We start from the raw sequence: 26,897 nt of genomic DNA, 5'->3' as shown, positions 1-26,897 counted from the left end.
ATTTTGGTTGAAATATGAATATTCTAACACTGCCACACTCGGGAGCAGCCTGTATCTGCCCCTTCGAGATTGATGAACAGATATTCCTCTGAGCTCCCTAGACGTAAAAACCAATGATTTCCTCTTGGGTGTTCTCTATTCAAAATTTGCTTCGTAATTAGCAATATGAAGAATACTTTATATATCGACAACATTATTATGTACTGGTGCTTCCTAAGTTGATCTGATCCTCCTGGATTCCGGCTTTCTTATGCAGGATGCATATCGGCTTTTCTATGGTATAATGGCCCCTTGGGAATACGAAGAAATGGGCAGTGCTTTTGGTTATCTCACGGCCAAGATTAATACTGTTTCCGAAGAAATTGCACATGATTTGAGACAACTCTGCAAAAGCACACCATGCACGTACTTTTGGGAGATTCTTCCTGAAGAGCAACGGCCACCTGCAGTATGTCAAATTGAATGTGAAATTAATCTTGTTCACATCAACAGAGAGTCCAAGGGTTTAGCAGGACTAGGACCAGAGTTTTTGTATCGAATTCTACATACAGATCGATTATCACGGCGTAATATCGTCTGTGTTAATTACAGGAGCGACTGGCCGGGGCCATTCATTGGAATCGGCACCGAGTGTTCGTGGACTGACCGGTTCCCATTGATTGACCCGGTGGATCAGCTTGAGACCCCATATTTTGAACAGCTATGGTCTACTTTACCGCCTCTTGAACAGTCTACTGCGGGCTGGAAGAAGGCTTGGTTGGTGGACCACAACCCCGAAGACACTCTTGAGGACTCTCGATTACAATTGAAAAGCCGAGACGGACTGGGAATGGAGCTATGCTATTTGGGACGAAAGAATATTGGAAGGGTGGAAAGCACCATTTCTATCACAAGACAGCCAGGCTGAAGAACCTGAGCTGAATATTTCACACAACAGGCTATGATCAGGCTGCTGAAGGAATCAATGGAACAATTTTTTTTCAATGAAAAATGACATATTTTCTGCTACGGCTTTTGGTCAATATCTGTTTCTATTCATAGTAAGGAGTGCCCACCTAGTTTCATATCATTTGATCTCTAGTTCTGTTTCATGAAGATATCTCCTATTGTTTTTGAAAAGGAATATCCGAAGATAAAATCATACCAGTAAGAAAATGAGAAATGCACATCAAGGTCGCTCTTCTTCCTGTTCTAGGACATTCGTCTTTTTAATGTGGTGGGAGTCGTGGGGCTGAACCAAATATTCCTATGTAGCTGTATTCCATTATATCTCAGTGCACGGGGCGCCATTTCTACAACAATTTACTCAAAGGGAAAGGAGGGTAGGCTGAAGTTTGATAGGAAGTGAATCCTCTTGGCAATTACTCCGGATTTGACGGTCGCCTGGTTAGGGTTGTACTCGGCATTTTTGATATCTTTTCACTCCTTCTCTCTCAAATAACAAGTAATTTCTGGCCAGATGGGTATTTCTCCATATTCTCTCTGCCTTATCTCCGTTCAACCTAACAATGAACTAATTTTCTACGAGGTAAAGTCGATCCGATCCTGACAGCATTGATAGAATAAATGTTGACAACAATTTTAGCCGATGGTCTCTTGCAATGCTTCATTTGTGATGCTTCTCTCCTTGGCGACCACCAACATTGTGGGGCATACAAAGAAAATGACCAACAGCGCTTATCTCTTTGTCGGATATTGTGTCGCAAATATCGCTGATCATGAATTTTACAAGTCGGACCAGGTCCCAGACTACTCGCTGGAGCATGATGGACTCACATTTTCTTGAAGCAGTGGCCGTTGCATTGCTGTGGAGCTTGTTGAAGCGGGACAATCGTAGGCGTGATGATTCCCAAAGAAGCACTGGCGGTTGTCTTGAAGTAGTTTCGATGCTGAATTCGCGGCTTTCGACGACATGACTAGTTACAAGAACCCAAACTCTAGATATTTTCATTGATTGACTTCAACGTCGATGCTACTTGATAGGCAAGGTAATACTTCCGCGACCCCTAGACTCCTGATAAAGATCCTTTCCGAACCTGAAGTTCCATATATTCTTCGCCGAGTCATTAACACGAGGGCTTGTGAACAAAAAGATTCATTTCTTCAGCTCATGGATACCTAGAGATAGGGTCATATTACGAATTGGTGTCAGACTATACGTGGCTTAGGTATGGCTGAGTGGACGGGAAGCCCTACTTTCTACACCTTGTGGCCCTGTGGGTGTATGTAAAAGCTATCTCGAGGGAGGGCTTTGTAAGACGGAAGCTATTCCCACTCCAATGTTCAAAGCCACATATACTCTAGTGCATTTTGTTCCACTTTGTTGATTAAAAGATGATCAGACTTCCTTCTTACTTGATCAACTATTAAGTTTGTGATATCCCTGACCCCGTTAGCCTTTTTTACAATGCAAGTAGGGGGCCCGCCGCTCTGCCAACGCAGGGACAGGGAGTTGGTGTCACTTTATCGACGCATGTCATAGCATGGGCCAATAAACCCTCGCATCAAAGAATTCCACGACCCCTCTCTTTAGGCACATCGGATGAAACTCAAAAACTTCTCCGAAGATGCTGCAATCCTGTAATCGCACCTGGCCACCCAGGACTCTTCTAACCGAAAGGCCTGAGGCTGGTCTTGTCGTATCGAGCAACTGTGAATATTGGGTCATCGGTAGCTATTATCAAATCAATTTGTGAGGAGGCGAGCATAAGCTTTCGGGGAGTGTAATCCAAGGTAAGGATTGGATCTTGCTACAAGGGGTCTCAGATGGTCTTGACCGAGTCGAAAGAAGACTTTGAACGATATATTTGGAGCCAAAAGATCTATACACTACCCATGTCTAGTGTGACAGGGCAAAATATTGAGAATCATTCGGATGTACATGTACTTGTGTCTCGGGATCTCCACATGCGACAAATTCTTAAGCGGGTGGGTTGCTCTATATCCGGGCGAAGGATTCTGTCTTCCCTCGCAAACAAAATAAGCAGACGATCGGGTATTAAAACCCTAAGCTCTGTCAAAGACGGTCTGCAACTCCATTGCTCTTTGCTTCCTCGCCTCTTGCATCTCGAGGGCTCGAACCCGAGAGGGGAAGGCACGTGCCTCGATGACATCGCATCCGTCCCCACCCGCCACTTCCAGAGCTTCTTCTCTTTCCCAAGTTTGTGGGACAACCGAGGAGGCAGATTCCGGTGTCTCGCGATTGACTAGGGCTCAGGTAGCGGACTCTATTTCCGGTGATCTTCTCGTTTCATCTGACCTGGAGCTTGCTGAGAAGAAAAGAAGCATCCAAACCCCCACTTCTCCTTCAGATCATGTCTCTCGAAAATCGCGACGCCGCCATCCGCGAGGCCAAGATCTTCGTTCGCGAAGTCGTGCGCAATGACTGGCAGTTTAATTCCGCGGCAGCCATTCATGACGAACGTCCCACCTCGTCATCCTCCTCCAGCTCCTCGATCGGTACACTCTACAAGAACCGCGAAGTCAGCGAATGGCGGTGCCGAGAGTTCGATAGTTCAGGCTCGGAGCTTGAGCCCCAATCATCAGACGATGAACGTGATATGGAATCGCCCCCTGCTTTGAGAACACTGGGAGATCCCGCGATTGAGAGACGGCGTAAGCGCCGTCGTCAAATGGAAGAGGAGATGGCATGGAATGAGGGGTTACGCATGTGGATGGCACGGCGGGATGCCTGGTCAGGAGCTAGAACACGGCGGCAAATTCGTGCCAAGGCAAAAAATAAAAGCTCTGGCGCCTCTGCGCTCCCTCAGTCCAAGGATCGATCTGGTATGGATGGGGTGAGTTCAGCAGCCGATTCTGGTGCGGGGATTTCTCCCACCATGAATCCCCGCGCTCGCGAGGCAGACGATGAATCTGGCCTTGCCACCAAGACAGAGGCTGCGCTCTCAATTGCGGAGAAGGAAAAGTGTCACGATCAGCAGCGCCGGCAGGACCAGGATGAAGAACAATCCACTGCTCCCGACGAAGAGACTAAGCGGAAGGAGTCAACGGAAACCAGCATCACAGAGCCCGATCAGAATATAAACTACACCACAAATGGCACTACAGCTACTAGCGAAGACAGCAATCTCCTGGATGAGCAAGAGTCCGACGAAGAAGAGGAACTGGACGAACCCCTCATTCCCGTTGCACCTCCGTTCATCGCACCCACAAATCCCATCCGCGCAACCATCAACCCCTCAATCTACCCATCCATTTACACCAAGGTTGTCGTGCAAGGCATGACTCCCACTGTCCCCGTAAATCTTGCTGATTTGACCAAAGCGATGGTCCAGGGATGGAAGGCAGATGGCCAGTGGCCCCCCAAGCCGGCCGTGTCCTCAATTGTCCTCCAGGATGATGCTACTGTTCCCAAGGCTGCCGATTCTGCCACCGATGGCCAAACCCACCGGAGGAAGAACAGCATTACAAATGCCATGCGCAAGGTGTTCCATATGGGCACACACCCTTTCCACCGGCGTGGTTCTGGTAGCCAAGATGCTGGCGCAGGAAATGGTAATGCAACGGGGTCTCTGGTTTAGAAGATGCTCCCTTGGCCAATTTTTCTCTAATACATTGATGCCGTCAAGATTTTACGAAAAGGGTGGATTCATGCTGCATATTGATCTGTTTTTCATTTGTCTAAAGTGCTCCCATGCACTGCATCTGGAATGAAATTCGGGAGAGTACTGATCTATTTTTCATAATTTTTTTCTTCTTACGGTATGGAGAGGCAGCTTTTGATTTTTTTTTGTTTAAAGTCTTTCGCATTATCATACTGGATTGTCATAATTCATGCATGGTCTCATCATCTCCAAGTGGGAAGACCTCCTTTCTCACTGCCTAAACAAGCAGGTCTTGCTCTTAAAAACTTTTTTTATCTCTTTATTTCCCTTTTTCTAGGAAGTAGCATACACGTTGTATTATATCCCAAGCTCCGAGCGCATTCCCCCCAAAATCACACACCAATTTCCCAGACGCCAGGGCTAAACATGCAGGAAATTTGAATTCTTCGCTTCCGAGTCAAAAAATCATATGTATATAAACGTCCAAACAATGACATTCATCGTTCCTGCTTCACACCAGGAGTAGATTCAATCGCTCGATTCGGTCGACGAAATCCGCAGTGGTCTCCTCGAAGATCTTCTGGGCGCTGTTCATGTTCTCGATCACTGCTGCAAGTTCAGACTCGACACAGACTTCCTTAGAGCCATGGCCGGGCCGAGTGTAATAATATTTGCCTTCGTGACAAGACCAATGCTTAAGACAGGATTTATGTTCTTCGAAGGCAAGGCGACGAGCAGTGGTGAGGTATTGAGGCATCTCGAATGATAAATCAGTCGCGGGCAGATCTGGCGGCAAGACTGCAGTGATACTTGCAATCGAGGACGGGTGCATGTTGGAGTCAGTCAGGAACGATGTCACAGAAACAGCAAAGTCTCTGAACCATTCGATATAAAAGATAAGGCCGTCCGCAGTGTCAGTGGCACGATCGACATAGTCGATCACCATAAGAGAAGATGATATTATCTCGATAAAGGCAGCAAGCATAAGCAAAACAATGGGGCTTTTGAGGCAGCTTGGGCGAGCAGAAAAGGCGCTGAGAGCACGGTGAGATGACTGAAAGACACCATTGAAGACTCTTAACAAAGAGGTTACACATGCTGGGTCTGTGGTATCCAGGTTGAACAACAAGTCCTTGAACACAAGCGAGATACTTTTGAGGACTGGGCGGCTTAGAAGCCACGCGGCTGGATTGCTGAAGACTAATTCAAGGTATGCTGGGAAGACGCATTGCAGAAGACCGGCCCGAAGAGTAAGTTTGTTGGGATGACCGGCCTCATAGCTGTCCTTCATGGCCGTGTGCAGTTGGTCGGCAAGATGATCTTGTTGGCCGTCTATAGTGGCTCGCTCTGTGATGTTTTGTATAAACACTGTGAGAGTCTGTAATTCTTTATGTGAGGAGAGCTTGGATTCGTAGCGTTTCAGTTTTGCAACGATGTATCGCGGGTCCGACGATGGCAAGGGGAATAAGGCGTGGTCTGTGAAGAACGAGTCGACTGGACGAATGTCGGTTGTGAGTTCTTGCAAAAATCTGATAATACGGTGCACAAAATCGACATAGGCACCCTGAGCAGACTCAACATCCCCATTACCAAGTTCCTGGTAATTTCTTCGCATAGCGGACATCAGCTTCTGCAGCAACTCTGAGTATTCTTGCTTCGTAGCGTTGAGCTCTCGGCTGTCTGAGAGCTCTAGACGGGAGACATGATCACGCATATTTGACAAGACGCTCGATATGACAGAAGACTGTCGTTGGTTGAATTCAAGCGGTGTGATTGAGTATAGCCCACTCTTCTTATCCTTTATAAAAGGAAGATTGTGCAGTAGTGGGTCATCAGGGTTTCCATTAAGAAGTGCCTCTGTGAGCTGGTGCTGAAACTTTAGCATTGAAGACCGCTCGGCTAGGGATGAAATCCACATGCTCATAACGAGAATCCGGCAATTCAGAATGATGCGTGCATCTTTCTCGATGCACGCGGCCACGAATTGGGGCGCGAACTTTCTTGTCTGTATCGTCTCTCGCAAACTTGCCCATGATTCTACACTGTGATAGTCCAGATAATTGTCCCATTGCTTGAGCCTATAGCGAACAAGAAGCTGAGCAATCGACGTCCAGCAGTCTATCACATTCGTAAGAATCGCGTCATCTGGACAGTGATCTTCGCCGAAGCAGTTGGAAACAAGACGAGACACAGCTGGGTGGAGAACCTTCTGGACATGCTCAATTGCTTCACTTCTAGGCGATTCCTGCAGCAATGCATCGTCAAGCTCTTCAGTCCAATCAATGTCCCCAAACTCCTGGCTATCTTCCTCCGTAGATTCTGCTGCTGCTGGGGCTGTGGTCATCACTCCTGGAGAAGCTGCGTCATCTTTCTGAACATAAGCTATCATTACATTTAAAGCTTCTGAGACAACACTATTCACTCGTGCGAGCTTTGGGTTGAACAGGCCGAGTAGGGACTCAAAGGGAGTCTTGGAAATTAAGCGATGCGCATGTTGAAGTGTTTGTGCTTTCTCAATGGCAGTCTGCATTCCGGCGAGTGCCGTACTAAGCAGGCTCTCAATTGATCGCTGATTTTGAGAAATGGCGTTCTCAACGTGCTGTTGCGAGAACCGTTCGCCCGTCTGGCTTTGTGCTTCAATATCTTTACGAGCATTTGTATGCTGTTGCCGTAGCTCACTCACAAAATAGCTGTGCCAATCTGCGAATGGTTCCAACCCAGATATGTCCTCGTCAGTTGACAACTTGAACCTAACGAGTCTTGCCCACGATCGAAGGTTGATGCTACACGTCTCGCGGTGTGACTTTGCTGGATGAACCAAGTCTCTGATGGCTTTCAACGGAGGACGGGCCGGGTCAGGAACAGCCCAGTATAAGGTGCACAGGAGATCATGATGATTCCTCAACGCGTCCAGGTCTTCATGGCGCAAATTCATCTCCTTTGGATAGACACGACCATGGTTTGGAAGTAGACGCCAGATAAAATTGAGAAGCTTCTTGTTGTTATAGCGCTTCGACAGAAAGCGGAGACCACTTCCTAGAATTTTGAGCAGCGTGTGAAAGCACGGTTCCCCAGGTCGAGTGTCCAAGGAGGGGTTTAGATCAAGCTCATCGAGAAACAAAGGTGAGCCCCGACTTTCTTCAAGCTTCAAATTGTGCAAGGTATTGTGTGCGAAGAAGTCATACAGAGTGTCGAGGATGGGTTTGGATTCTCTCCAACCCCAAACATTGATCAAGTAGTGGCACCTTTGGAAAAGAGCTCGGCAGTAGGAATTGTATTGTATCGGCTGTGATGCAGAGTTGGTACCATAATTGTCCAACGCTGGGGACAGAAGTTTTTGAACAGGAGCCCAGTTATCATGCACGTTTTTAAACCGAGTCATGCGGCGCGAGATACCATGGTTATCAATGTCGGAGAACGGGAGGAGCGCAAATAGTCCACGCCACATCTTCTCTATGCCGGCGACATCTTTCGCATTGCGGAGCAGGCGCTTGGTACAAGCCTCTGCTTGAAGATCATTGAAGACCCCGTTGTATACTTCAGAGCTGCGCAATAACTGCTCAACGACAACATAGGCTTCAACATACGGGAAATCTTCACGGATTCCAGCCTCGCGCAGTTCAGCTTTGTCGAGCTGCTCGAACAAGCGCTGTAGATCAGCAATTCCTTCTTCTGACAGAACCAATGCAATGACATCTGCAGCGAAAGCTTTAACGAGATTGAAAGCTTCATCGGCAAGAGTAGGGCTGACAAAACTATGAGATGATATTTGACGAATCTGGTTTGAAAATACCAGGCTTAAACCAGCAACTCTGGCAAGACCTCTCTTGTTATGCTCACTACCCGTGACGAAAGAAGCCATAGAATCTCTGAGCAAACCGAGCTGCCCTATTGCTCTAGTGACAAAGCTTGTTCGATCAACAGGATCTGTGAAAGATAGATGACTTGTGACATAAACAATCATAGACCGATATGTGAGGGAAGTCGAAGTCAGAGTTTTGGAGGCTGAATTCGTTCTTGGGAGCGATGCAACACTCCTCTCGGTATCTTCGACCATCGATTGAAAAGCTAGGCCAAATTCCGAAGAAGTCATCTCATTCCAAGCAGCCCACTGGTATTGTCGGTCCTTCACAGGTACTAATGCGAACCCGGCATGCTTATCCAGATCTCGCTTTAGAACATGCAATGCTTGATAGAATTCGCCGCTGCCTATAAAAGTAGATTCATGGAAAAAGGTTCCATCTGGGAGCGAGGATGTCCCCAAATCAATAGAATAGGAGCGTTGCCAATTGAACAATCCCCCGACACTGAAGGATGAAGCCTGTGTTGATCGGACTTGAGTTACAGCTAGGGAGCCATAGCCATCCCTGGCTCTACTGCGAGGCTCCTGGTCCTGTATGAATCCATCCGGTTCGAGATTTATGTGGCGAGGAGTGTTTTTCTTCAGTCGGCGGCGGTTTTGTTGCGGTTGATTTGGTTGGGAGGTCGAGATCCTGTTCACAGCTTGTGCGGATGCTGCAGCGGAGTGGTTCGAAGCACCTCGGGATGAAGGCACGGATCCTGCACTGGAAAGGTATCGATTCAAGGTCAAGCTAGGCTTAAATGATTGCGATGAATATTTGTTCCGATAATCCCGATTTAGCAAAGTCAACGATTTGCGAAACAAGTCTTGAGATCTCGGCTGATTTTCGGTAAAACCTACAAGGCTGCTTGCGGCAGGACGAGCCTCGCTTCGTTGTAGGGACGTTACACCCATGTTTCTGCGTACTATCCACTGTTGCCCTTGACGCTCTGACTGTATGGATTGTCTTGGGCCTCCAGTAGTAGCTGGCGGTACTGGGGACGAGGGAGACGCTTCACTTCCTTCGGCCGGAGTAGCTGAGACCTCAATTTGCACGTCATCATCGGGAATGAAGCTAGCTTTAACAGAGGGGAAATGAGTTGAAATTGAAGAAGTGCGAGCAGCCGGTATAGCTCGACGATTAGCCATGTAAACATTCGCTAATGATCGGCGCTGCCAGGGTTTCGGTTGAGGACGACTGGTTTTAGCTTTCGGTATAGCTCCACTTGTCCAATTTCGCAGAGACTCATTAGCATCTGCTGTGTCAAGTTTCGAGCTGAGCTTTAGGAACTTTCGGGTTGGACTTCGTCTTCCCTGGTCTTGACGGGACCGAGCTCCTCTTGCAGCGATTCGGAGAAATTGAGGCTGTTCTTGGAGGGGCATGTCGGTAACATCAGGCGCATCTAGAATTCCTAGTCGTGGCGTCGATCTCCTGGAGGACTGCTTTGTTCGCTGGCCACCATATGAGGCATCAGTCAGTCTGGTCTGCCTGTGTAGCCGAGCCTTCTTTATTCGTCTTTCAGTTTGACCCTTGTTTTCTTTCAATTTACCACGTTTCAAGCCTTTCCGCTTTCCTCCAGATCCTGCATTGCGAGAAATTGGAGCAAGCATGTAATCAATTCGATTGTCCTCGAGAATATCGCCATCCGGGTCAAAAGAGTCTTCAAACTCCACTCTTTCCAAGAGCTTCTCATCTTCACCAACATTTTCAGGGTTCGCATTACCGGGCCCTGGGTTCTCGTCATCGCTCTCATCGGAATCTCCTAGATCGAACAAGGCGCGATTTGCTTGAGGGGTTATATTTCCCGAATGCCTAGCCCTTCTAACGATTTTTTTGGCAACTCCTTTGCCATCTGTTCTTACAGGAACTCCGTGGCGATTATGTCGGATAGAGTTTTGTTTTTCTGATTTTTGCGCATTCAGCCGAACCCATGACGCTGGTAAAACACCGCGGGTTCGCCGCTGAATGGCCCTAATCTCACGCTCTTCGGGAGTTTCATTGATATTCACTAAAGAATCTTGAGATGCGTCTGAATGTAAGTCTTCATTGGAGCCACCCGCTGATCTGAGGGTTTCATCATCATCATCATCATCATCATCAGGCTCATCAATAACACCCGGTGTTGCGGGTTTTGACTGCACACCTGTAGTTGTGGTTGGCGGTGGCGTGAATCCAATGGGGAAGCGAAACCCTTCTGAGACTCGCGGTGTCCTGGAGAAGGATGGTAAACTACCAGAGTGAGGCGGACTTGACGGAATATCAAATACTGAAAGGGCTTGGTGTTCAGTAGAAGGCTTGTCTGTGCGAATGACAACCTGTGGTCGCTCTCGATTCTCCGAAGACTGGGCTGTGGGTTGCCATGAACCAGAATATGACTTCTTTCTTCGTTTGTAAGATAGATTTCGACGCATGAGCATGTCATGATTTTCAAGCGTTTGGCGATCCTCCTTGGCTGACTCTCGTTCTTGGCGCCGCTCTGGCCTAACTGGAGGAAGGTATTCTTCCTGTGGAGGACTGGACCGAGCTGCATCAGGATTGAAAGTATCTTTTTCTTGACTTTCGTCTGTATTCTCATTCTGTTTCTGACGTTGAGCTTCCAGGAGCATACGAACAGGTCGTACGCCTCCATCTTTCATCTGCTTCTGGTATTTTGCCATTTCGAGTGCATATGGGTGTAGCTGGATTGCATTCCGCTGTCGAAATGTCCTCCGCATTGGTTGAACCATTTGTTCCAAGAGATTTTGAGGTATTTGAAGATCGAGCATAGTTTGAGTCATCAAACCCGCTGCGGGCACGGTTGGGGTGGCATCCCCCTCATCATCCGAGGTTTGGTGAGGCGAGTGGAGCGACGAGGGAGGAGATGACAAAGGCGAATCATCAAGGCTTTCTTGATGAAGCGCATCATCAATCGGAAGGTTGTGATCGCCATTTTTTGGTGTCGAAACATGTCTTGATATCACCACAAGCTCGTCGGGTGACGAGCTTCGGGACCTTCCTGCCTCGCCTGTTAATTGCAACGCCGCTGACTCATGTCTTTCTAGGTCCTCTGATCCCAATATAAGCGGCGTTGCAGGAGTATGTGGTGTGGACTCGTGGCTTCGCGCTTTCCGGCCACGCCTAAGTTGGGTCACTGGTGAGCTCGGGAGATCCCATATACTATCGTCTGGGGGATTCGGGGCCAGGGAAACTGTATTGGAATCTTGAGGTGTGGTTTTCGTGGATGATGATCGTTTCCCGTATGTTTTTGTTGCTCGTCGTGGCTTCATGGCTTGTCTTGCGGGGGATATAAGTGTTGCATGGCTGCTGGCGCCTTTGGGAGACTCTTCATGCGGTTGACGCTGCTTCTTGAAGCGCCCATTTGCAACAACAGGGCTAGATACAAGGTTCACAACTTCCTGCGAGTTATCACCATGGCTCTGAACCTCTTTATAACTGGAACTCCGGGTCAATTTTCTCCCATTCTCGGTGGCTGCATGTTGCTCCTTGACGTCGTCTGTTGCCCCGATTTTCTCTGCGGAGGGAGGGAGAGGGATGTATTCGAGATCAACGTCGTCATCAGCATCATAGTGAAGGCCTTTTGTGGTGTTTAAAGAGTCCAAGTCGTCCTCTTCATCCGAATCTGGGACAAACCCCCGTTGTCGCCATGGCTCCATTTGCATCCTGGGCGGGGATCTCCCATGTCTCTAGAAGGTCATCGAGTCGTTTCAAAAGGGGGGAATCGCGTGCAAGAAGGTTTTCACGGGGATGATCCACAAGGAATCAGAGGAATCAAACAGCTAGGTGCCTCCAGATTTTGAGAGGAACAAGTTGACAATCGACGCGTCGGTAATTGAACAATTTGGGGACGCGCCGCTAATCGCTAATCGCTAATCAATGGGCGATAACAGGCGGACTCCCGCAGCGTCTCCGAGCGTCGACTCTCCTCCCAACGACATCGCTATTTCCACTGCCTCTTGCGTTCCCTTTTCCAATCCGCCAATATGAGCAGGAACTTTCTTCCTGTTGTCCTCGCGATTGGTGTCGGTGTATTCACAGGTACATCTCGTTCTTTTGCAGTATATAATCGATCAAAATGTTGGCTCTGACGTCAAAATTTCTCCGCTAGGCTATTACACCTTCCAACCGACCTTCCAGCAGCTGGCAGCGGAAAGGACGCAAGGCCCCTCTGGCGCGCTTAATCAATTGAATAAACCTGCTGAGGCGTCTTCAGTGGGCACTGCACCTACCTCCAAGCCCGATGCTAGCCCCCAAGCCGAGCAAAAGAAATAACGTCCGCGAGTCGCATCTCCCAAGAGCATGAAGATGGAATGGCGGCAGACCGTTGGCTTGCCGATGGCACTCGCTCGACGTAATTCAGCTGAAATCGTGAATCACTGGCAAGAGATCAACACGCCATTGCGGAGCTATTAATTTTATCGAATCATTGTCGTTGTTTGAAGCATGGCCATTATCCATGCCAAAGATTATTGATATACGATGCACTATTGCGGCCGAAAACTGGATCCGAAATAAAGGCGGAATCCCGTCTTTGAGGAGGTATTCCTGGATGCCATTGATATGTCATCCGAATCTGTATACTACAAAGAGTATTTCTCGATGCATAGAATGTATTATTGACCTGAGCAAACAATCTCAACGCCATGCCTTGTACAAGAGTCAATCCGAGGCCAGTCCGTTCCGCAGTAAACCGCCAGTATGGTTCGCCAATACGCCCTTTTCCAGTGCGGCTTTAAATCCAGCACTATCATAATTCCTCCACCATTTTCCCGCTTCCAGCGGCAACGGGTGTGCCAAATACCCGACCCGCGGGTGTACCGAGCCATTCTTCAGGCACACCAACCTTGCAGCCGCTTTGGCTACTCGTCCATCGGATCATGGTGGGATCTGCCTTCTCAGGCTCCGTGGGCTCTTGCTCAGCCGGGGTGGTGTCCGCTCCATCGGCGGCAGCAGCTCTGCCACGACGTTTCGGTGGTTGTTTTCGTAAGAGCCGATTGATTGTGTCCATCTGTCTGGCATCAGTGGGGGAGATCCAATGATTCGTTGCGAGTATGTGTCGCGGCTTCATAGATGAGTAAAGATAATCTCATGCACGTACCTTTTCCTCTTCGTTTCGCTTTTCGCTCAGGTTCTTCCGTCGACGAGCCATTTCGGCTCTGCGCATAGCACGCTCTTCGGCTGTCAAGTGTTTCTTGACTTGGGGTTCTACGAATTTGTTAGATGCTGATTTGGACCGTCTCCAATTCATGGCTTACCCATCGGAAGTTGCAAGAAGTCATTGCCCAAATTTCCTCGTTGGCGTTTGGTTGTCTGCTTCATGCCCACCCCCTCACTGTCCAAGTCATCTTCCAAGTCGTCTTCTTCATCCTCTTCATCGAGGTCGTCGACATTGACTTCCGGAACAGCACTCTCGTCCTGGTCATCGGGCTCACCATCAGCATCAGCATCTGAATCCGCCTCTTCCTCCTCTTCCTCTTCCTCTTCGTCTTCTTCGTCCTCCTCTTCCTCTTCTTCCTCTTCCTCCTCTAACTCCATCTCTTTGGCTTCGACACTTTTGGCGGTCTTTCCACGGGTCGATGTTGCTGCTTTGGCGGCTCGCCTGGCTGGAGGTTGAGGGGGAGCGTCATCCATGTCGATGTCCCCATCTGCGTCGGCGTCCTCGTCATCTTCGCCGGGGGCATCTTCGTCTTCATCGTCGACCTCATCTTCTTCTTGGTCTTCAATATCCTCATCGTCAGACGTAGGGACTTCCACGATCTTCCTTTTATTGCGACTTGCTCGAGGCCCCGACACAATGGGGTTCTCCTGGAAGACATTGACAGAGCGCCGCCCTGGTCGGCCTCCGGTAGCCTCGCGCAGCTTCCCGGCGGGCATTTTTACAGTCAGACGAAGAGTTCTGTTCGGCTCTCCTGGCGGATCCTCGGAGGATCGGGAGACAGTCACCGATCCTGACGCTGCAGCAGCAGAGGCTCGAGTAAATCTTTTGGATCTGGTCCTCATGTTAGTGCCTGGGTCCAGGTAGTCTTCCACTGGACCATGCGATCGACGAGAGCGACGTAGTGCCATGAAGAAAATGAGGCCGTAGATGAATGAATTGGGGAGTCGTGCAAAGGTACCAGGAGGAAGCGGGGGAGGTTAAGCCCACGTCAAGTGTGTGGCAGTACAGGGGGAAGAGCATCTGGTGAGACTTGTTTCGAAGAGGGGGGGGAGCGTGGAAATGGAGTCATGGAGCCCGCCCAATCATCTCCAGATGAGGGCTCAGCTGTGCAAACCGGGAAGGCACAGGGCCAGCTTGTCTCAAGCGCCACGGGGATTTCACGAGCAAAGCGCCCCAAGCTTGACCAGGATCTCCGGGTATGGGCTCCTGGCTGCTGTATTCCCTAAGGCGGGGATGATGTGGGAGGATAACACCGAGTGCATGACAAAAGCAGGGGTTCAAAGGTAACAAGGTCCATTTGGAGACTCACCGGTACTTTTTCTTCCAGGCCAAACGCTTCCAATGCGCGAGCTCGTCGCAGACGATCAATGAGTGAAGTAACCACCACTCGCGTTCTGCCGGGCGGTCAGCAGGCCCGGCCTGGAACCCGGTCGAGAACGCATTTTGGGAGTCTCGAGTCCCTTCATGGCCATCATTTACTACGATTCACGGAATCCGTTGGACTTTGATTGGAAATTTCAAATAATTTCAATAAATCTTACGTCTCAAGGCCCTTTGGGTGAAAGTATACTTAAATTCTGAAGGGCCTTTGGCCGGGTTTCATGTAATCACAGCTCCGTATTGTTTCATTCGGACTAATGAAGAGACAATTCCTATGGAAACATTCAAATGTGATCTATTGATTATAATGATCAATGAAGTCATCTAATAGCACCTTTGACCAAGAGGAGGGAATGGACAGGACGTGAATTTGTCTTAATCACCGATGTACCCTTCCAGGCGGAGCCAGCCGAGTCGGGGCCACAGCCGAGGTCGGCTCACATGGTCTCCAAGTTCCCAAGTCCGGGGAAGGTTCTCCTTCGCCCTCTTCACCCTGTTCACCCCATTCTCCTTCCTCCTCCCTCTTTCTGGCTCGGTTATACACACGATGTCAGATCCATCCTCAAAGCCACCATCAATTCCCTCCTGGCAGCGACAATCCGAATCTGGACCAGCTGACCCGTCGCCGTCATCCCCATCTGCGTCGCCGAACTCCGACGACCTGCCCGCATCCACGTTACGGCACGATCTCCTCGAGCAAGCATCGCGGTTCCTAGAGGACGAATCGATCCGAGATGCTCCTACAGATCGCAAAGTCTCTTTCTTAGAATCGAAAGGGCTGAACTCAGACGAGATTGAAACCCTTCTCGGCGTTGCCCGAAATCCAGAGGCGACCAGCTCAACCGAGACCCCAGCCGAGGACAAGACGCAAGAGACGACCTCCTCCCCTGCTTCTTTGCAGTCTCAGCCTACATCTTCCTCTCCTGTCACTGCTTCATCCACATCCACCAGCATGGCGCAACCGCGCTCGACTCCTGCTACCTCCCCCTCCACCTCCCCCTCCTCCGCACGCGACGTTCCCCCAATCATCACCTACCCCGAATTCCTCTTTCAGCCAGCTAAGCCACCCCCTCTGGTGACAATGAGCCGAATCCTTTACACAATATACGGTGCCGCAGGCCTCGGCGCCAGCATCTACGGCGCAAGCGAGTACCTTGTCAAGCCGATGCTCGCCAATCTCACCAGCGCACGCCACGACCTCGCCACCACTGCACAGGAGAACCTTGAGAAGCTTAATGAGAAGCTTGAGCAGACTGTGACGGTCATTCCCGCACACCTCACTGCGCGCAAAACGGCTGATGAGGAAGAATCCAACGATAGCGACTCGTTCACCTCGGACCCGACAGAGCTCTTCCATCGAGACATCGGGACCCAGACCACCCCAGACGTCTCCCAAACCTCACTGGTATCAAGTACAAAGGACTCTGAGGAGGATGCTGAGGATGCACCGACAGTGGCGGTCAACAACCACCTAAGTCGCTTGGAGTCCATCCAATCCCAGCTAAAGGAAGTGAATGAACTAGAAAAAGATTCAAGTGACTTGGATGACTCGATGCGGGCCAGCCTCACAGATCTGCATCACTATCTGGATGGCTTAATCTATTCTGCACCCGCATACTCTGCCTCAACGCCCTCGTATGGTCTGTACAGCAACACCACCAGTAGCGGGGGCGATAGTAAGGCGGCTGGTGTGCGCAAGTCCGAGGACGACGCCATTGCAAGCTTCAAGGCCGAGATCCGGGGTGTCAAGGGCGCGCTGTTGAGCGCGAGGAATTTCCCTGCGAGCCGGGGTGGCAGACTTGGAGGTGTGACTGCGTCACCTGGGCGCTGAATTGATTTTCCTTTTTTCCGTCTGCAGGCAGCGATGTTTGTTTTTTGCGCGAGCAAAGTGTGTATATAAAGCATTGAATGGAAACGGACGTGTATACCCTCCTTTATCCAAGTTGTATGGATTAATAGACCAGCATCCATGAAAATGGAGAGAGTGTGGAGGGCGCAGTGAAAATCGATCTACTTCGTTTCATTTCATGGTACGTCTATCTGACATTCTAAGCCAACCAAACCGCCATACACAGCTATCCGATACCATTCGATGAGTGAATCGGGGAGGAAGGGGATTTTCTTTTCTCATGACAGAAATACGTGATCAAACTAGAACCCCCGAGGGACAAAACGCAAGAAAAAAAGTAAAATACGCGGGCATTAATAGTAAAATGGACAGGGAAGAAAAGCTGGAAGCCCAAAATCGAGGCGCGCTATATCAATATCCGACCACTTTCTTCCATTCGGCCAGGGATAGATGTTGACTCCATCATGGCGTAGCCTTGCTCATGCCAATAAGGCGCTTGACACCAACCTTAAAAAAAGAAAGTAATCAGCCAAATGTTCTAGTTTCTAGATCAAGGATCAAGGAGAATTGCTTACCATCCAGTTGCCACACTCATCGGTCCGGTTAGTCATGATGTCGACGTGAACGGTGCGGGCAGTCTCATAGTCCCGAGCCTGGATAGCCTGGGCCAAAGTGGCCATGTCCGCGACCGTGTTCGGTTTAAGCAGGTCCTCATTGTTCAGGTGATCGAAGAGGATGGACAAGCGGCGCTCAGCATCGTCGACCTGAGCCTTGAAAGATGATGGGGCGCGAGCTTTGACGCGTGCCATATCAGCCGAGAGAATCTCATAGATAGGCAAAGCGTTGGGAGGAATGTGAGATCGGTCCCCGGGGGCTGCAATGGGTCAGTTAATTTATTCGTACTGTTGGAGAGAGAGCCCGAACTTACGGTACTTGGGGGTTGAAGGGGGAGGAGTAGCCTTTTGAGACGGAGCCGTTGGGGGCCGAGATCCCATAGGCGGTGCAGAGCCCATAGGCGGAGGGGGAACTCCAGCCATTGGGGGAGGCGGGACGACCGCAGAAGCACCAGGTGCATATGGGCTTGCCGCAGGGGGCTGTACGCCAGGTTGGGGAGCATATGGCGACGGCGCACCTTGGGGTGGAGGGGGCACCGGCGCACGAGTCTGCAATTGCGGGCTCGGGGCCTGAGCCGGGCTTGGTGCATATCGGCTCGTTGGCGGCGGCATGCTCGGCGGGGGGTTATACGGTGATGGCCCCCGGGGAATTGATGCTGGAGGGGCCATGGTTGATGTCGGCGGAGACTGGGGCAGGGAAGCATATGGATTGACAGGGGCAGGCGGAGGTGGGCCAGGAGCAATACCTGATGTCGGAGGCGACATCACCCGGGGAGGGGGAGCTCCTCCCTTTGGTGGAGGAGGAACAGATGGCGTCCGCTGGGGACCAGTAGGCGCTGGTCCCTGGGGCGGCGCGCCCTGAGCAAGAGGAGGGGATTGGTTGGGGAACGGAGAGCTGATAGCTGCCGGCGCGGCTGGAGTACCACGGCGCGAGGTAGGAGCCTTGGTGAAGCCTTCGGGCAGGTCGTTCCAAGCGGGGAGACCAGTGGCAGTGGTGTAAGTGGTAATGGTATTACCTGGCGACTGGTTAGATGCCCGAGGTGGGGGAGGAACAACACCAGTGGGTGCGGTTTGCGCTCCAAACGCAGACGGAGGAGCGTATGCCGGGGCCCTCATGCCCTGGGTAGGCTGGTATCCCGCTGGCGTGTAGCTGGCGCCACCGCCTCCAATGGACGCATAGGGGTTCGGGGGCTGAGCCGCAGGAGTAGACACGGGACTATACGGGTTCACTGGCGGCTGAGGAGCGGTAACTGCAGGAGCTGGAGGCGCATATGGGTTCTGGGCGCCAACATTCGGAGCCGGTGGAGAGAAACTCTGTTGTGGCTGGTAGATGCTGGGCTGCTGGGGAAGAGGCTTGAAGCTAGCCTTCGCAGTTGGGGCAGCTTGAGCCTTCTGCGGAGCCTGTCTCATGGCAAGCTTAATGCGGTTGCGAGCCACCTCGGCCTCCGGATGTTTCTCGGGAACAAGGTCAAGGTACTTCTGGGCAACCTGGAGGCGGCCATGAGTAGCAACAACGTCAGCATACTCGATATACTTCTCGTACAAGGTTTCGAGGCGCCAGTCTGAGTCTTTGTTCTTTTCCGTGTCTTGGAACTTGGTGACTTGGCGGAAGATAGTCACCTTCTCAATCAGACCTTGCAAAGCACGGACGTGGATTGAAAAGGTAGAATTATCAGCATCGGTCTCAACACCACGCTGTTCGTTCTCACGGAGCTCTTCAACCCAAATCGCCACCACCTTCTCGAGCTTGGAACCAGCCAGGAAGCAGAAGGAGGCATCCTTGCGAGCAGTCTTGTCATCGGTGGTCTTCACCTGCTCCTCGAGGCGATCGCCAAGAGCATCGCAGAGATCAGGGAATTCCTTCTCGTCAGCGAACGTACACAGTGCAGCCATCACCTCTTTCCAGTTGGAAAGGTCCGCATTGTGTACCACATCCCAAAGGTTCTTGCCAACGATGGAAGCAAGCAGGCGCATATAGTTGGGACCACCGGCCTGCTTCGAGAAGTAGTACTCTTGAGCCTTCTCGATGCACTTTTGGCCTCCACAGATGGCAATCATGAAAGCATCAGACATGCGGTCCTCCTGCAGAGCAACGTCAAGAGCCTTCTCGAACTCTCCAAGAAGTAAAGCCCGAGTGATTATTTGGTCTCCCTCGGTCTCCGATCCATTGAAGATCTGGAAGGGGTTGTTGGTTTGAGCACCCTTAGATGCAGCTAGTTCCGACAGGAAGTTATCACTATCGGGAGTAGCATCAAACATAGATTGCAAACGTTTGTGCTTCTTTGCACTAGCTGTCGGCTTCTCGGGCACTCCGTTGGTCGCTTCATCGTTCTTCTTATCCAACTCAAGCTTACCCAAGGTATCGGCGGCTTCATCGGCCTGGTCCTGGAAGCCCAAATACTCCACCAGCCCTTTGCGGGGGTTTTCAGAGAGCAAGGCTTGGATAACCTTCCAATCAGCCTTTTCCTCTTCAGTAGAAGCACCAGCGGCGCGAGACTCGCAAAGACTCCGCAGATCTCCGCCCTTCAGGGCAGTTTCGAAGCTCTCGGTGGCATTGCCAACACTCTCATCAACCTCAAATGGTGTGATTTTGATCTTGGAAGAGCGAGACCCCTTCTCAGTAAGGCCAATGGAAACAACCCGGCCACCGAAACCAAATGAGGCTCCACTAGGCCGCTCCATCCATCGAGGGGGCTTAGGAAGAGAGAACTTGGAAACCTGGGGCTGGGTCTGAGCTTTAGCGAAGAAGTCTTCGCCATCAAGAGCTTGGTTGTGGTCGGCAATGGCTTGGGCATTGTCGGTCTTCGTGTTCTGGAGAGTCTGGATTGAGATCTTGCCATCGAAAGAAGCGGTTGCGAAGAAATTGGGGTTATGCGGGTTCCAACGAGTTTGGAAGGTCCAATTAGTGACGACGGGGAACTCTCCATAGGCCTGGCCGGTTTGCGGGTTCCAGCAAATGTTGCGGTTATCTTTGCCTGACGATATCAGGAGGTCCGGATCCTGGTCACACCATGAGAGTGAAAGAACACCGGATTCGTGGCCCTTCAGAGTCTATATCCAATGGGTTAGGATCAATTTTTGCATTATAAATAGACAGCTGGTGTGTAACTTACCCGTTCAGGAGCATGGGAATTTCGCAGGTCCCAAACATAGATCATGGGATCTGATTCGAGCGGAGTAGCGGTGACCAGCTTGGTGGGCTATAGAGAAAAATGATTAGTGACAAACGACTGTGAAAAGACCAGAAGACCATCTCTAACCTTCTCGGGATCCCATGCCACAGCGCTAACAGCTTTCCTACCCATGTTGTTGAGGGTTAGGCTCTCCTTCTTGGTCTTGACATCCCACACGGTAACGAAGCCGGCACTGCTACCGGTTACCAGAATGTGCGCGACTTTCTTGTTCCAGTCCAAGCATTCAATATCATCGGTACGAGCCGCGGCTGTACCCAATCGGAACGGGCTATCGATATTGTTTAGGTCGGAGATGAAGAGCTCGCCCTTTGCGCCACCGGTGGCCAGGAGGTTCGAGTGTTTGGGGTTGAATTGAAGGGCCTTGATGGCGCCAGAGTGTTTTGATGCTCTCGCAATCAACGGATCACTGTAATCAATTAGCCACTCTACTCCCGTATATCTTGGCCCAAAATACGATGTACCTGGCTCCAGCAAGCAGCTTATCGGCACTCCACAGATCCAAGGAGCCATTCTCCAAACCACCTGCGATCACGCCCCGTTTTGTATCATCGTAATCCGCCCAGGCCAAATCATTGAAACTGCACACATCTCTCAGTCAGTATAGGCGACGATCATGGAGCTTCGGACTTGGGGCTTACCCAGAATCGGTATCGATCTTAGCTACCGGCTGGAGCTCTTCGCTAGCATCTTGACGATCCAGGCTCAAATCCCAAAGCTCAAGACATGTCTTGTTTGAAAAGTCAACGTCGACGGCACCAGCCCGGGTTCCTGTAGCAATCAATGGTGATGCAGCCCCAGGAGACCAGGCGAAGGTGGCCGTCCTTGGGATTTCCCGCAGACGGACCATAGTGAAGGGAATGGGTGATGTGTTGGTGAAATCGAAGCCAAGTCAGATCAAATATCCAATATAAGCAACAAGATCAGATCCCACCCCTGTACAAAATTGACAACGGGGGGTGCGATGCTCGACAGGCCGCAGTAAACCAAGTGGCCTCCTGGTCTTGGAGGGACCGGGGAACCCGCGCTAAACCATTTTCAGATCTCGCCAAAACACCCCCGAGGCTTGTCGCACGTGATATCAAGTTCTCTTTCGCGGCATTTGAGCAGGAGATCGAAGAGACAAGCACAACGCACGCTGTGAGGGATTTTGTTCATTATCTTGCGCAAATTTCAATTTTATTACCGGCATCTATTGCGTCTTCAAGTTTATCTACGCAAGTCCCCGGAGAAAGTCCAGCTCAATCCCGCGCCACCGAAGACACCATGAGCGACAGCACAAGGCTCAAGAGCACCATCTATGTGGGCGGCCTCGACCAGGCTGTAACCGCTCATACACTGGCAGAAGCATTTGTGCCTTTTGGAGAGGTTGTGGATATTTCTCTTCCCAAGCCAGATGCACCCAACTCGGGCGATGCCCACCGCGGTTTTGGATATGTGGAGTTTGATCTTCCTCAGGATGCCAAGGAGGCCATCGACAATATGGACGGCAGTGAGCTGTACGGTCGCACTATCAAAGTGGCTGCAGCTAAACCACAAAAGGACGCCAATGAGGGGCTGGGCAGCAAAACCGCAATCTGGGAACAGGTACGTGAAAACTTTACGATCTTGAAGACGAAAGATAGACTATATAACTGACTGCACACTCATTACGCTACAGGAGGGCTATTTGGCCAAGTATGCGGTCAGCGAGGAAGACCGGCAAGCTGCCGAAGAAGCTCAGGCAGCCAGCAGCAGACCGCAAGATCCGATGCAAGGCTTGGAACAGCTCGATGTTGCTGGGCCCAAGCCCGAATGAACTACACTATAACGATGGCCACGATAATAATGAAAGACCACGAACGACAGTACTATTGTCGAAAATACATCCCCAGAATCCACCCCCGCAAAAAGCCGGACTATGTACACACGCTCCGGTTCCGAGCACGTCTTCAATTTTTGGTCCTAATTTTTCTTTCCGGGCTTCCAATCGTCTCAAACAATACAAGCGGCAAGAATTTCAAGAAACTTTCGATCGCATTCTCGGGAGCTCAAAGAAATATGATGGTACATTTAGTGCTCGCGGCTCTCGGGGCTGTTGCGGTAGAGACGCAGAGTCTTGTCGGTCATGAGCTTCTTGGTGCAAGAGTAGATAGCGGCACCGACGGCAACGCTGCAATAGTGAGGTTAGCACATTGGTTCATGGGTCAGAGTCGGCATCGAAATGTGGGTGGAAGGAAGGAAGAAAAACTCGTGCAGAGCTGTCGCGGAATGAGGCGGGCAGATGAAAGTGATGAGAAACATACCCCAGAACAATACCTAGAAAGCAATAAAGTGTTAGAGATTTATTTTGCTCCGTAGAAGCCAACATAGAGAACATACCGAGAGGGATCAGCTCGGGAGGGCACTTCTTGATCATGCGCAGACGCTGCGAGATGGTGTGGGCTAGATGGGTTCAGTCAGGTCAATGCTCTTCTCCCAAGTCCATCATTGAGACCAGAATTCTCAATTGATCTAGGAAAGTGGAAGTGTCGAGGGGCTGGACGTACCGCTGTGAGCCTCCTTCTGCAGACAGGAGTTAGCATTAACCGAACCCGATCATATGATCCTCTCGACCGAGGGAGTTGACTTACAGGGGCGGGGTTGTAGAAAGCCCGCGAAGGGGTCATGCGCAGGATGCGAGAGGGGTACATGGTGGCAGATGGGAGAGAGAAGCGCGAACGAGAGCGAAGTCGAGTAGGAGTGGGATGAAGATGAGGTGACGGGCAGCTTTCCAAGAACGTCTTCTAAGTGGCTCGGGTGTTTTGGGAAAAGCGAGACGCTCAGTGGCTCTCGCTTGACCGCCCGCGGTCATACCCGGCACTCACAGCTTCGATCACCCAACGTCGGGTCTTTGCTCTTTTCCTACCTCCTCCTCCACTCTCCCCCCGCAACACGATCCATTGTCCTTTCTCTGTGTTCTTCCCGAGAAGCTACACATCGCCAAAATGGGTGCCATTCCGGAGTACGACGCCGACGAGCCCGTCGAGACCAAGCCCTTCAAGTTCGTCACTGGTAAGTCCACCACCAACCCCCTCCTGTGAAAACGAGGGCCAATTGCCCTGTGGCCGAGTCAATGGCTAATGTTTTGTTATCTTATAGCTGGTGCGTTTTCTTCCGATTCTCATGCGACATGACTCGGGGTGGGAGGGTTGACTTCAAATGGGTGTCATACGATTGGCTGGGGCCTATAAAACTGACAATTTTTCGACACGATCGCAGGCTATGACGCTCGATTCCCCCAGCAAAACCAGTACGCTCTCCTTAATCTAGACCTTTTATTCTCTTTTTCTAACGCAGATTAATCTTGTCAGGACCAAGCACTGCTGGCAGAACTATGTCGACCACTACAAGTGTGTCAACGCCAAGGGTGAAGACTTCGTCCCCTGCCGTCAGGTATAGTGACCACTCGACAGCAAATAGTCCTGGTGTCGCCTTCTTCTAACCCCTTCTAAAAGTTCTACCACGCTTTCCGCTCTCTCTGCCCCAAGGCCTGGACCGACCGCTGGGACGCCCAGCGTGGTACGTAACCCACCGGATCCCCATCAAGATCCTGTCAAAATCCATACTAATGTCTGCATTATCACAGAGGCCGGCAACTTCCCCGCTCAGCTCGACAAATAGATAGCCAATGACCGTTTTGTATTGGTTTAAATGGGCTTCATCAAACCTTTGTGTATTGACAAATTTCCAATGTACTCTACCAGATTATACGGGGATACATTCCCTTTCGTCCTGGATTTAATCATCCGATCTATTGAAGGAGGTGTGTTGTGTTCATAAAGCTTCCAATTTGCGGAAACGTCTGGAAATAGCTGCCGCTCCTCTTTGACTATTGTAAAGCCCTGAGGTAGATACGCCGCCTACGCCACCATGCTTTGATTTGTATATCGCACCCATGTAGTAAATAAGCGATATTGTGGAAGCTATCTCGTTGCGCCGCGCTAGGTTCATAGATGTCTATGACTTCCAAAAAATTGGTCTTTTTTCTCACGGAAAGTATCTGGATGGAATTCAGAGTGTATCTATGTCTATGATTTCAGTATCCCCCACGTGTACAAAATGTGCCACCCCCACACCCTCTATGCTTTGGATCTGGGTAGATCAAAAGGCTGGCCAAAGGCAGTAGACACCGAGGTTAGCCAGCCATGTCCAAACCCCAAAGGAAAACATCCAAAGAGAATGCAAGATATATACAAGCCAAAATTTGCCTGTGCTCCACCCAAAGTCATAAGAAATAAGAAAGAAAAAAAAAAAAGGGAAAACCGAGTCATATATACGGGGAATAAATCGGATAAAGAGGGATCCGGTGAAAAGAACGATGAAAAAAAAAATCGTGCAAACCTCTGTGCTTCGGATTAAATGCCCTTCAGTTTCCGGTAAAGCTTCTTATGCTCCTCCAGGAAAATGAATGTGGCAATAGTATGAGGACCCAGTCGGATGAAGCTGGGGACCCAACCACGGAAGGTCCACGCAAGACCTTCCTTGCGGCAAATATCACGCAGCAGGCCGATCATGCTGTGGCCGCGGCTCTCGGCCGGCGAGGCGGTCATGATCCGGGTCTTGATCACGTCAACCGGGCTACAAACGGTGGTCGCGACAAAGCCAGCCATGAAGGAGGCTGTGAAATGTGTGGCAAGGTTATCGCTCATGCCAGCGGACTCAATGCACAGCCGCTTGAAGGTATCGTATGAGGCCAATTGAGATGCGGTCATAAGGATCGCACGCGTCGAGTTTGGCCAGACGCCACGGAAGAGCGAGCTCACGCCTTCAGAGCGAGTCATTTGAACCAAGCCGTGGAGGGCATGGCGGTAGTTACGGCGCTGTTCCGGGGGTAGCGAGGCGTCATGCTGCATGCGCACATTGAGCACATCGGCCGGATTGCCCGCAATGCCGCCGATGAAGCCTGAGGCAGTAGCCACGCCAAGTAGAGTGAGGAGGCCGGGCGAGGAAGAAGACGAGTTGGGAGAGGTTTTGGCAAAATAAGATTTGAGTTCTTCGTATATACCGAATCTTGTGGTAGAATAGGTCATTTGGCGCAGCATGGCGGCAGAGAGCTATAAACAGCAATCCAATTGCAGGGTTAGCAACTCGCCCCGATGTTCAAATTCAAGCTTGACTGCATGATTCACCCCACAGCTGTCCCCGGTTCAGGGACTGCGGGGCGTTCACGATGGGGGTGGCAACATACACCACTGTATAATCCAAAAACTCCATTATTTCTCACGATATGTCCAAAGGTGCCAATCATTGTTCTCGGGGCATCCGGTGCGCGCGTTTGTAACCGCACCTAGTTTGCAGGAGTCCGCAGTCAGCAACGGGGAAACTCGGGGGGCGAATAACACGGGCTCGTGTTCAGGAGCTGGCAATACCTTCACTGTTAGGGCGAATGGTTAGTATCATATGTGACGGCAATATGAGGAGATCAGCTCAACAGCAAGCACATACCTAGATCTAACGGATGCGTCACAGCGGCCGCGAAACATGACGCCGAACCTCCAAACCAAAAAGGGTAATGGACCTTCTTCGGCTTGGACGGCGTTGAGACGGGCGCAACCCGCGCGTGGGCCGCCGTGGGGGCCTCCAGCAACTTGCCGCTGTCTGCCATCTCGCTGTACAACAAGGCGAAGAATGGAGGGGAGAGGGTTGCAAGTTAAAGAAAGGTCGTCATTTTTTTTACCAGGTCGGCTTTTTCACGTTTGACGTAATTTTGGATCGCCAATACCAACGGAGACAAATCAGGCCGCCGAAGCGCCGCTCGGCCGCCCCAGCCGACGGCGTATCATGGCCAATCACGCCGGGTGCCTTGATGGGGGCAGGCGGCGCAACCCAATCAAACTCTCGGTTTTGATCTTGGCCGGTGAACACCCCAGCCTGTAAGGGGCATACCGGGCCTCTCACCAGGACAGACATCGTGAACTATTCAAATGCTCGGGGATTAAATTGGATGCCGACGAGAGGAGAGGCCTTGTTGACGCACTTGAAGAGCATCACTATCGCCGTGGACCTTTCCACCACGTCGAAGACTGGTGTGGCGAACGGGCGGGTATCTTCGGTGGAATTGCGGATATTCGGAGGGATGCAGGGTTCGGAGAACCGAGGAACTGAGGGGGTTCCAGACCTGTCCCCGCGAACAAGCACCAGGCACAGCCAGGCGGAAAAGAATGAAATAAATGTAGGAGGACGGACAAGAAAACATACCAATCAATTCATTGTTTCAATGCATGCAGAGAGGTCCCCTGCTTGATGGTATCGTAATCAGTGTTAGGTAGCGTCTCTGTAT

The 26,897-nt window shown here is 50.8% G+C and overlaps 10 protein-coding genes across 10 annotated transcripts; 5 read left to right on the top strand and 5 right to left on the bottom strand.

The window, feature by feature from the left end:
• Window positions 1–3,314: 3,314 nt before the first annotated feature.
• Window positions 3,315–4,541, top strand: N7462_003142 (DUF4050 domain-containing protein; the record flags this gene model as incomplete). Its single annotated transcript, XM_057074868.1, has 1 exon — window positions 3,315–4,541. One exon carries the CDS (start codon window positions 3,315–3,317, stop codon window positions 4,539–4,541), a length of 1,227 nt encoding a protein of 408 aa, XP_056934373.1.
• A 535-nt stretch (window positions 4,542–5,076) lies between these two features.
• On the bottom strand, window positions 5,077–12,066 carry N7462_003141 (uncharacterized protein; the record flags this gene model as incomplete). Its single annotated transcript, XM_057074867.1, has 1 exon — window positions 5,077–12,066. The coding sequence occupies one exon, from the start codon at window positions 12,064–12,066 to the stop codon at window positions 5,077–5,079; it is 6,990 nt and encodes a 2,329-aa protein (XP_056934372.1).
• Window positions 12,067–12,387: 321 nt separating this feature from the next.
• N7462_003140 (uncharacterized protein) lies at window positions 12,388–12,676 on the top strand (the record flags this gene model as incomplete). Its single annotated transcript, XM_057074866.1, has 2 exons — window positions 12,388–12,442; window positions 12,513–12,676. 2 exons carry the CDS (start codon window positions 12,388–12,390, stop codon window positions 12,674–12,676), a joined length of 219 nt encoding a protein of 72 aa, XP_056934371.1.
• A 475-nt stretch (window positions 12,677–13,151) lies between these two features.
• On the bottom strand, window positions 13,152–14,470 carry N7462_003139 (PAPA-1-like domain-containing protein; the record flags this gene model as incomplete). Its single annotated transcript, XM_057074865.1, has 3 exons — window positions 13,152–13,412; window positions 13,503–13,609; window positions 13,660–14,470. The coding sequence occupies 3 exons, from the start codon at window positions 14,468–14,470 to the stop codon at window positions 13,152–13,154; spliced, it is 1,179 nt and encodes a 392-aa protein (XP_056934370.1).
• A 1,019-nt stretch (window positions 14,471–15,489) lies between these two features.
• N7462_003138 (peroxisomal membrane protein PEX14) lies at window positions 15,490–16,773 on the top strand (the record flags this gene model as incomplete). Its single annotated transcript, XM_057074864.1, has 1 exon — window positions 15,490–16,773. One exon carries the CDS (start codon window positions 15,490–15,492, stop codon window positions 16,771–16,773), a length of 1,284 nt encoding a protein of 427 aa, XP_056934369.1.
• A 480-nt stretch (window positions 16,774–17,253) lies between these two features.
• sec31 (putative protein transport protein (SEC31)) lies at window positions 17,254–21,446 on the bottom strand (the record flags this gene model as incomplete). Its single annotated transcript, XM_057074863.1, has 7 exons — window positions 17,254–17,298; window positions 17,367–17,665; window positions 17,720–20,456; window positions 20,519–20,605; window positions 20,666–21,005; window positions 21,061–21,177; window positions 21,238–21,446. 7 exons carry the CDS (start codon window positions 21,444–21,446, stop codon window positions 17,254–17,256), a joined length of 3,834 nt encoding a protein of 1,277 aa, XP_056934368.1.
• A 416-nt stretch (window positions 21,447–21,862) lies between these two features.
• Window positions 21,863–22,394, top strand: N7462_003136 (RNA-binding protein; the record flags this gene model as incomplete). The annotated part of the gene is made up of 2 exons (XM_057074862.1): window positions 21,863–22,183; window positions 22,257–22,394. 2 exons carry the CDS (start codon window positions 21,863–21,865, stop codon window positions 22,392–22,394), a joined length of 459 nt encoding a protein of 152 aa, XP_056934367.1.
• Window positions 22,395–22,648: 254 nt separating this feature from the next.
• On the bottom strand, window positions 22,649–23,268 carry N7462_003135 (uncharacterized protein; the record flags this gene model as incomplete). The annotated part of the gene is made up of 5 exons (XM_057074861.1): window positions 22,649–22,748; window positions 22,882–22,894; window positions 22,958–23,020; window positions 23,125–23,140; window positions 23,209–23,268. 5 exons carry the CDS (start codon window positions 23,266–23,268, stop codon window positions 22,649–22,651), a joined length of 252 nt encoding a protein of 83 aa, XP_056934366.1.
• Window positions 23,269–23,562: 294 nt separating this feature from the next.
• N7462_003134 (cytochrome c oxidase subunit VIb) lies at window positions 23,563–24,238 on the top strand (the record flags this gene model as incomplete). The annotated part of the gene is made up of 5 exons (XM_057074860.1): window positions 23,563–23,629; window positions 23,837–23,867; window positions 23,929–24,010; window positions 24,073–24,136; window positions 24,204–24,238. The coding sequence occupies 5 exons, from the start codon at window positions 23,563–23,565 to the stop codon at window positions 24,236–24,238; spliced, it is 279 nt and encodes a 92-aa protein (XP_056934365.1).
• A 734-nt stretch (window positions 24,239–24,972) lies between these two features.
• Window positions 24,973–26,527, bottom strand: N7462_003133 (uncharacterized protein; the record flags this gene model as incomplete). The annotated part of the gene is made up of 5 exons (XM_057074859.1): window positions 24,973–25,671; window positions 25,806–25,904; window positions 25,987–25,991; window positions 26,063–26,226; window positions 26,295–26,527. The coding sequence occupies 5 exons, from the start codon at window positions 26,525–26,527 to the stop codon at window positions 24,973–24,975; spliced, it is 1,200 nt and encodes a 399-aa protein (XP_056934364.1).
• Window positions 26,528–26,897: the final 370 nt, after the last annotated feature.

This window comes from Penicillium macrosclerotiorum (assembly GCF_028827735.1).
Source record: "Penicillium macrosclerotiorum strain IBT 26536 chromosome Unknown utg000003l_segment0_segment0, whole genome shotgun sequence".
Taxonomy (NCBI): Eukaryota; Fungi; Ascomycota; class Eurotiomycetes; order Eurotiales; family Aspergillaceae; genus Penicillium; species Penicillium macrosclerotiorum.
This window is presented reverse-complemented; position numbering and strand designations above follow the sequence as displayed.